Source organism: Phoenix dactylifera, chromosome 4 (assembly GCF_009389715.1).
Source record: "Phoenix dactylifera cultivar Barhee BC4 chromosome 4, palm_55x_up_171113_PBpolish2nd_filt_p, whole genome shotgun sequence".
NCBI lineage: Eukaryota > Viridiplantae > Streptophyta > Magnoliopsida > Arecales > Arecaceae > Phoenix > Phoenix dactylifera.
This window is the reverse complement of record NC_052395.1, coordinates 32832925-32843002: the sequence shown is the minus strand read 5'-3', so window position 1 is coordinate 32843002 and position 10078 is coordinate 32832925. Positions and strand designations below refer to the sequence as shown.

The 10078-nt window shown below is 42.5% G+C and overlaps 1 protein-coding gene across 1 annotated transcript; it reads left to right on the top strand.

Moving 5' to 3' along the window:
* Window positions 1-7218: 7218 nt before the first annotated feature.
* On the top strand, window positions 7219-9875 carry LOC103714539 (PLASMODESMATA CALLOSE-BINDING PROTEIN 3-like). The gene is made up of 4 exons (XM_039126171.1): window positions 7219-7496; window positions 8068-8307; window positions 8401-8434; window positions 9218-9875. The coding sequence occupies exons 1-4, from the start codon at window positions 7445-7447 to the stop codon at window positions 9531-9533; spliced, it is 642 nt and encodes a 213-aa protein (XP_038982099.1). The 5' UTR covers window positions 7219-7444; the 3' UTR covers window positions 9534-9875.
* The last annotated feature ends 203 nt before the right edge of the window (window positions 9876-10078 follow it).

The following is a 10078-nucleotide window of genomic DNA, read 5'->3' as shown; positions in this document are numbered from 1 at the left end:
AGCTGCCTTAGCATATTTGTATCGGCAGTTGGGGATTGCGTCGAGGTCATCAGTGAGACAGATCAGTGGTTATATGACGCTTCTGCAGGCATGGATTTATGAGCATTTTCCAGCACTCAGTCCTCACCCGTCGCTCGAGTATACTGATGCCAGTCCCCGCGTGCACCGCTGGATGCCCGGTACTCTATCCCGTACCACGATGGACCATTTAGTGGTTCTACGTGAGTCATTGGACCTTTTGAGCATCGATGAGGTACGTATCATATTACCATTTGCTTGTGTTTGTCAGTACTTTTAATATGCGATATAGTATTAAACTGAAATGGACCTTTTGTTTTACAGGTTATTTGGGATCCCCATCATCGGCTTCGGGGAGATCGCCCATATATACCCGTCGCATTTTTTAGTGGCTCCATCAAGTGCCTTGATATCGTAGAACCCTATCATCCAGAAAGGGTTCTTAGACAGTTTGGTCGTATTCAGACCATCCCTCGAGCGCCACTAGCCCCTACGCGAGCCAACAGAGGTTTCACAGCAGGCTCGTACCGGATACATTACTCCTATATGGATCAGCTTTGGGAGCGGTGGGAGGACCACGTGCTGAGCCAGGCGAGCAGGAGCCACCCAGTTACCCGGCCATCAGACAGCGTACCGGGATACATGGAGTGGTATCTCCGTATCACGCACGTTGCAGTTTAGCCTCCTCATCTGCGCTCGAGTACTCATTCTGGAGCTAGGGGAGGTCATGATGATGCTGACATGCACCGGCGGCGTAATGCAGCTGCACTCGGTATCAGTACCGACATTGTACGGATGGGTCCCTCAGAGGCTACGTCACTAGGTGCCGGGCACCTATATGATGCTATTTCTCAGATGCATCAGGTACTTCTGGGTGATGAGCCTGGCCCGAGTACAGCACCCTCTCATTCGGATCCAGGACCCTCTCATTCGGACGTACAGCAGTACACGCGTCGACGATGGCGTCATAAGGATTGATGATGGAGCCTTTGTAATCTTTGTAAAGCCTTTGATATTAATGAAAAATATATATTTTTGGTACATTTACGTGTAATCTTTGTAAAGCCTGGCCCGTTCTATTTTACACAAATATAACAGTGCACATAACAATCAATCTAACAATGCGAAGACAGATATTTTTTGATTTATATTGATGATGGAGTTTCACAGTACATGACTCTAAGAGGCCAAAAAAATTTACAACTTTCAAAAATTGTACATATATAAATAATCAATCTAACTCTACTGTCTCGCTAATTATAACATTAGGTGAGATGCTCTCTTTGAACTGTTGAATCCGTGCTTCATATGAATTTTCCCATCCGGTAGCACAAGGAAGATGATATTTTCGCCAGTTGGTCGCTACTGGCGGAACGGGATGTCCCGGCAACAAGAACACCTTCAAAATTAGAAATAAGAAAATATTAATAGCTACAAAATTATAAATAAGCAAAATTAAATAAGCAAAATTAAATATTCGCAAGTGTTGTGAACGTAGTACCTCAACAAAATGATTTCCATTTACGAATCCGATAGCGATATCTTTGCGGGATAGAAGAGGTACTGGCACAGAACGGAGAGGTAGGAAGGTCAGACATTGTTGCAACGAGAGATGGTATAGGACAACATTATAGCAGGATGCTATAAGATGACCCATGTCCGGCATAGTCATCCATCTGTCATATGGTGGACAATCATCATAATATGATAATGCATGAGTGATCTCAGCAATCGTCCCTTCCACACCATATAATGTGCGATAGTGGTCCGAATGACATTGCAACTCTTGCAATAAATCCTTCCTAACACGCACCCAGTCATCTTCTCCAAATCCCAGTAAGTCAGCTATTGCCCTAAATCCGCAATTCCCATCAGCTTTTACATCCTTGATATGCTGGATGTATGGTCTCAAGGCAGAAGGAATAGCATCAATATAGATAATGGGCGTATGTGACTGGGCTCTAGTATGAAAAACCTGCAAATAATATCAAATGATAGAAAATATGTAACAATGGCAGAACATGTCCCGTATCGGCACATCTCGGCACGGCACATCCCGTATCGGCACATCTCGGCACGGCACATCCCGTATCGGCACATCTCGGCACGGCACGTCCCGACATGTCCCGTATCGGCACATCTCGGCACGGCACGTCCCGACATGTCCCGTATCGGCACATGACATACCGGCACGGCACGGACCGTCCCGTAGACGTTGTGATACCTATTGTAAGGAAATAAATATTTGGTACTTACCTTTTGCTTGGGCCGTCTCTTTTGAATCTGAGTAGATGGATTGCGGATGGTAACTTTCTCAACACCAGGTGAATAACTATCCTGTCCAGATAGAACCAACTCAAACGCAGACGGGTCACGTCGAGTAGACGTATCAACCTTCAGTGAAGCGCGCCCACGTGAACCGGTCTTCCGTTTTGCAGGCTCTAAAAGAGGTGTACTATCTGGACTTGCAATCTCTCGTAACTTCTTGATCATCTGCAATTGAGAAGCCCCATCTAACTTCTTGAATCGTAGCGCAATCAAATCTAACTCTGCATCACAACTCAACTGAATTGGCTGCACGGGGGGGGTAGGCAGAATATCAAGTTTCCTCCAATGAGGATCTATGCAGTCGAGAGGAATGGACCGACCTTCCACCCTGTACCGCGCAATCTGGTGAGCACATGGTATACCATGTGTGCGTCGAATAGCGCACCCACAATTTGAATCATCAAATCCAACTGAATTGGCTCGTTTCGATTGGGCGAGGACATGATTTAACGCACTTATAGATATGAAACCTCGCAACTCTTTGAATTCAGCTGGCTTGAAGTTGTGCTGCACTACCAATAAACTCTTCTCCAATGAGGCTTTAACGGAGCTGTGCTGCAACTCAATCAATCCATGTATTCTAGTCCAAGATGACTCGAAACTTCCTTGGCTTGATCCAAGCTGCTTTTTGAGCTTTGCATGTGCACTCTCGACCCTAGTAAACAAATGAAAGTTAGATATAAGAATTGAGGCAAATTAAAATTAAATGAGTCTTTATTTGTGATACCTATTTGTCGTCACATTTCCGTAGTGCCTGCATGTATCAGTCCACGCCGCAACAAATCTTTCCTTGTATTTGCTCAGCCAAGTATCTGACACATACTGTAGTGCATCTGGATAGGTACCGAACTCTCTCTGCAGTGCACTCCAGCGATCATTATACTCGTCTTCCGTGGAGGACAGCACTAGTACATTCCAACTCATAATAAATTTATCCCATTTCTCCTTCAATTCGAAAAATTTTTTGCACTTGGCCAAAACATTCCTACTAATATGCCATCTACATAATAAATGTCTAGCAGTAGGAAATACTCTATGAATTGCATTCATCAAAGCCAAGTCTCTATCTGTAACAATCAACTCAGGCAAAACATCATCAGCTATGACACTGCGCAATCTCTCTAATGCCCAAGTATAGCTTTCTTCCCCCTCAGAATTTAAGTATACAAAAGCAACTGAAAATGTCATGTCAGTAGATGTCACCCCCACAATCTCTAAGAGCGGAAGACGATACCTATTCGTCTTGTACGTGCAATCCATTATCAACACACGGGGAAATGCACGGAACAAATCAATGCTGCCAGGGTGTGCCCAAAATAAGTCATGCACAACATCCGTATTAGTACAATTCCTATGCCACTCAATATATTTAGCCTCTGATAATTTACCTAATAGATGTTGCATTTCAGACCTCCCGGCTTTCTCTGCAACCTTAAACCGTTGACGTACATTGTAGATAGTCTTGATAGTCGTAACATTGAGGGCATCTCTTTCCTTCAATGTGGATAATATGTCCTTTGGACGAACCAAACTCTTCGACATATCCACTAACAATTCCGTCTCCTGCTCAGATAATCTCCCTGCATATGAGTGCCCCTCCAGATTCTCTGCAGCGGGATGATTGTGCACTCCACATACGACCAGTAATATCCAATCATCCGCAGTATCCAATTTCTTTTCTCTTAATGCAAAAGGGCATCCACACTTCTTTGTCCCACAGGCAGTCTTTATTCGCTTTTCTTTTGTGGTTCGGTACGTCCCACCCCTCTCACAACCTAACGTAATTCTGGGTTTCTTAGAAATGGTACCTGCATCGGATGATTTGATTACAACAACAAAACCATTTCGCCTCCCAGCTTCACGACACCAATTACACAAGTCCTCTCTACTCTTGAAGATCTATACATTAAACAATTTATGTAAGTACACAGTTGTAAAAATAGCTCGCTAAACTAATACAAAATTGCACAATATATTATAATACCTCGTAAGTTGTAAATTCGCTTGTGTAATCCAGTACAAATTCTGATCCAATTATACTCGATTCGGTTGTAGCATAGCCCTACATATAAAATAATTTATCACCAAGAATTAATGAATCAGAGGATCTGTTCGGCACAAAATTCAGCACGGCACGCGATTTGGCACGAGAAGGCTTCTGTTCGGCTGCAGAGTGCCGAACAGAAGCCTTCTGTTCGGCTTCAGTGTGCCGGACAGAAGCCTTATGTTCGGCACTGTGCAGCCGAACAGAAGCCTTCTGTTCGGTAGAGCGTTGCCGAACAGAAGGCTTCTGTTCGGCACTATGCAGCCGAACAGAAGCCTTTTGTTCGGCGATCCAGTGCCGAACGGAGCACGAACCGTGAAAAAAAAAAACTTTCGAAACAAGGTGGAACACGTACCTTTGCGGCCGATTCTTCGTCCCAAATCACTAGTTGCTTGTCCATGCTTCGAATGGGGCTTAAATCTCCTTCAAAGATCGCCTAAACGATGTAAATGGATCGAGGGGTTTAAGGGGGGTTTGAGGGGTGGTTTTTTTTTTCCTTTTCAAAACGAAATGGAGGAGGAGACGGAGGAGGAGGAAGGGGGTGTACTGAGAAAATTTCAAGGGCAATATGGTAATTACACTAAAGGTTAGTTTGGGTATTTTTTTTTTGGTTTTTGGGGGGTGTCCTGAGCAATCGGGGGGGTGTATTTAGAACTATCCGAATGTAGTGGCGGGTGGGATGCGATGTATCGTCAGCACTTTGCACGGTGCAGTCAGAACGCATGTGACCGGCTCTTTTTGTGGGTCCCATCTAGTGCGGCCAAAATTCATAAAACCATTGTGTTTCTTTTTCCCCTTTTTTATTTTATGCCACTTCTACTTCAAATCTCACTGTACTGGATATAATTATATTTTTAACAGCTAAATGAGATAAGAACTGAGGAACGCATGGCTGTGAATCTCAAGTAATAGTTTATCACCAAAAAAACAGGTAGTGCGAGTCTGACTGAAAAGAATTCAAACCGAAAGCCATCAAATTATTGAGGACAATACTGCTTTTTCTCTGATTCTAATTTTAATATATATACATATATATCTTCTTTTTCATCAAGAAGTGAAGTTGATCCCACCCTCTACAAGCTGTTCATGAAAACAATGTTCTTGATCCTAGACCATTGGAACATAATTAAGCAGGTGGTGCAACTTTATAAGTCATTGCTCTCTCTTATTAGATGCTCTTACGGTTTCGAGCTGCTTAGATAATTCACCTGACTCAGCCATTTTTGCGTTGGATTAGCATAATTCTCTCGGACAAGTATATAAGATGATAATTTTAAGAAATGTTGTGATAGAACAGTTGTACGTGTTCACAAATATTATCTTGAACTATATCGTCCAGAAAGCAGATTCTTTAGGGCTGTTAAAGTTTTGGTGGGCCGGTGGATGACTCTCAAATGGATGTGCCACCCAAAGCCGTGATCAAGTTGATCATGATAGTAAAGCCCTATCACTCTCCGAACTTTATTTAAAGCGGTAGAGACCATCCAAGCGTCATGAGTCCTTAGCCATGCAAGAGAACTCAAGATAGTCCCATACTAGAAGGCTTAAATATTTCATGATATGTTCCTTCTCGAACCTATCCTTCAGGCTAGAAAGCAACAGTAACTACACGCCAAGTCTTTGTCCTTTTCACTCTCCAATCTTAAAATGGATGCTGAGATAATTAATAAGAGGCATAGCAACCATCTCTCAGCAGTTGTAGCTTGAGAGGAATCGCTGATCAGTAATATTGACAAGACCACATTAGCATATAGAAAGCTTTAGGTGATGACATCCCTTTTCTTCATTGTGCTCCTTGTTGGCCTGGTCCCCATCATCATCTGCAACGAGATCACATCCTTCCAACCTACTTTGGTGACTCCTACAAGCATATGTATTTGATTAACTCGGGCAAAGTTGCCTTGCGTTATCACCGAGCATGTCTTTTCTCATGCATTTTTTTTATATCAACAAATATAATGAATAACACATATAATTCCTTATATATGCTAGTATTCATATATATATATATATATATATATATGAAGGCAATGCATGCCCCATGTATGCATATTTAAAAATTTTATGAGTGCGCTTCGAATCTTCCACCTGTCCTCGCTTTGCAAAGCCATTTCGTCGGCAAATATACATGCCAGGTTCTCTCAGAAAGTAAGCACTTTAGCATGAAAAAATTGACCAGTCGACTTGTGTTGGATAAAAAATAAATACCTGCAGAATTTTTAAAAAAAAAGGTTATACAAATATATATATAGATGGATGGATGGAAAAACGCATTCATTTTATCTGCTCTCGGAGGCATCGTCACCTAAGAGAATTAACACCTGTGCACGATACCATTTAGAGATGGATGGCTTGTGTCTCGGAGGAACGCAGAGGATCCCGTGCAAAAAAAAATTTCGTGGCTTCAAGAGATGGGTTTCTCTCATAGCCAAGCCTCCATCCTTCTAAATCATTGATCACATTGTTATTGGTGGACCGGCATGAGGCCAAAGCTGGAAGGAATAGAATCATTGAAGAGGATGGAAAGGAAGGGTCATATGAATCATGATGTGATGTTTTTTAAGTAAAAAAATTGTACCGAAACCAAAAAAAAATAAAAAATGCTGTGCCCAACCACGTCAGACCAAACGAGCCAGCAGAGAAACCGGGGACCAGCTAAGTGTCGGATTCTGGGGACAGCGCATCAACGGTCAAAAAGAGCACCGAGCCAAACAGCCCCCGGCGCAACCACCGTGGTTGTAAACGCCGGTTAATTCCAGAATCCTCCCAAAAATCCACCCACGAGAAGCCGTAGGCCTATGAGAGTCTATAAAGGAGCAAGCGAAAAGCCAGTGTGGCTCGCTTCCCAAACGACACACCTCTGCGGAGCAGCTGGTAAAAAATAAAGGCCGGTGCATATAGGAATAGACACAAACTACACTCCTTTCTTCTCCTGCCGCATCTACCATTTCCACTTCAAAAATTTCTTCTTATCAATTGTGTTTGAGACCTCCCAACTACCTCTCTCTCTCTCTCTCTCTCTCTCTCTCTCAGAGGACTTCATCTCTTTCAAGCATGGCTGCTCTAGTGATTATGGTGCTCATGTTGGCTGTGATTGGTGGATCAGGTACGATTATGTTTTTGCACAGATTTGTTTTTTTATACTTAATGTTCCCTTTGTTTTTCCTTGCATTTTTTCTCTCCTTCTTGAGTGTAGAGTTTCTCAAAAGAACTAAGTTAGCTGTTTTTGTATCATTCCCAAGCTCAAGATCTATAACCATCTTTCACTTCCCCAACATATCTGTTTTCCTGAGTATATGTCCTGGTTTTTCTTTCGCTTCACTTGAAAGATTAGTTGCTGGGGCAAGATGTACAGCTCTAACTTGCATCTGTTCTGAGATTGAAATCCACCTGTAGTTTTACCTTTTCTTTCTTTTTCCTCCTTTTTGCCCTTTCCTTTCTGTGTGGATTTTGAGGTGGGGAGGTACTTGAGGGATTGTAGATTGGTTAAATCTATGAATCGGCACTTTTTTCCCCCTTTCCTATCTTAGATGGACAAACCATGGATTTTTAGGCAATGGATTGGGCCTTCTTCAGATTGTCTGAAATTTTTTCCTCTGCAGAGAATTTCTTCTTCCAATCTACCTTATGCTCTTGTTGTGGAAAATGAGCTAAAAGTGTTTCTTTTGTGGTGGTAGATGCTGCTTGGTGTGTTTGCAGATCTGACCAGGCCAGCCCTGCTCTCCAGAAGGCATTGGACTATGCTTGTGGAGCTGGGGCTGACTGCACTCCTATTCAGCAAAATGGGGCTTGCTACAATCCTAACACTGTTCTTGCCCATTGCTCATATGCTGCCAACAGCTACTACCAGAGAAAGGGGCAGGCACAGCAGGCTTGTGACTTTTCCGGCACTGCCTCTCTCACTTCATCAGACCCAAGTAAGTCTCCAGGGGAAAAAAAAAAAATCCTATTTTCACATACAAGAAAATTACCCTATTTTCATCAATCAACCTTTATCTTGTGGTTTGCAGGTTCCTCTGGTTGCACATACCCTGCAAGTGCCAGGTATATTTTCTCTGATCTTTGATGAAATCATTGACACCATCTTTGTTTCATTTTATTTTCTCCTTGCAATGAAAGGTAGATTTCCTCTCTTGTGACTACTTTTTGCCATATGCTTTGGTTTCCTTTTTCCAGTTTTTAATCTTTTTTTTCTTCTTTAGGGTCTTCATACTCTCTTTCGGTTTTCCCCCAACTAATATTTTTTGGGACACATTTTTGGTTTCTAAGATTCCTATTTTCCTTCATCTATATTTTGTTGGGTTGCTGCATTGATCAAATTTTAGTCTTATAAAGAGTATAAGAGCTTTTAGTCTGGTTTCTATCATCAACCGCCTGTTTAAAAGATCTCTATTCTAGTGGACTTTGAGGGGAATCTGATCCCCTTTTTTTAGATCTTCCAAGTGCCTCTTTCTGCCATCTTATTCTTCAATTGTATGGTTCCTTCCTCCTCTTGAATTGTCCTCTCATCTTTGTTTGAGGTAGAAGAGTATTTTCTATTACATTTTATTGTATTTGAACAAGCTTCTTTCTCCATTGAGGGAGAAGAGTATTTTCTAAAAATATTCTGAATTCCAATTTTCCTCCCATTCTTTGAAGATTACTTCCTACCTACTTCCTTGCAAGCTTTAATGGCTTGTATTAATTATATACCAAAATTACACACATAAACTCCATAATTTATTTGTTTCCTAATCTTTCAAAACTGAGCTCTTTGGTTCTACAACAGCAACAAAAGAAAAAGAAAAATTCTAACTTTCTCCTCCTTTCTTTTTGTTCTTTCCTCAGCTCTGCAGGCACAAGTACTGCACCTACCACCGCCACCACCCCAAGCACCGCCACCCCAGGAACCACCACCCCAAGCACCGCCACCCCAGGAACCACCACCCCAAGCACCACCACCCCAGGAACCACCACCGGCGCCACACCCACCACCTTCAGCCCGCCCACCACCACCGGGACAGGAGGAGTTTTGGGAGGGCTGGGCCCCTCGGGAAACAGCATATCTACTGATGGTAGCGCCGGTGGGTTCCCCTCAAAGGCTGGGACGAGCTCTCTCCTCCTTACCATCATATTCTCAGGCATGGTTTTGTTGAGGATTTGATCACAAGCTGCACTGGTGGTTAGAGCTTGAGCTTGGATGACCAAATCTTCTAGAGACATTCCACCTCTAGAGTTTGTCTCTTTCCGTAGTGGCCAGCAGAAAGGAGTTTAGATTCCATTTGGGTAGGGTGGCTGGCTGGCTTTCTCCTCTTGAAACCTTTTCCTGTTTTCTTTTCTGTAAATCCATGGAGGCGGAGATTAGTTAATTGTCTTAGTATATGGTTTCACTTTATCTGCTAGGGCTTATATGCTGTCACCAATGAGTACATGTTTTACTGGATACTGCTATTTCCATATGTTTTACTATATATTAGTGCCTGGACGGTAGTCTTATTCTCTTTGAGTGAATAAAGAGCTGTGGTGGAAGTCAAAGTAAACAAAGAAAAGCTGTGCTAAAGAAGAATAAAGTAGAAGATAAGTTGATTCATGCAAGTTGCTTTTGAATACAAAGTTTAATGGTGCACATGGATGGGAAGTACAAGGAAGGATGTATGGGATATGTTTATATGTTGGTAGATCTGTGTGCCTGCTAATGTGGATCTGAGA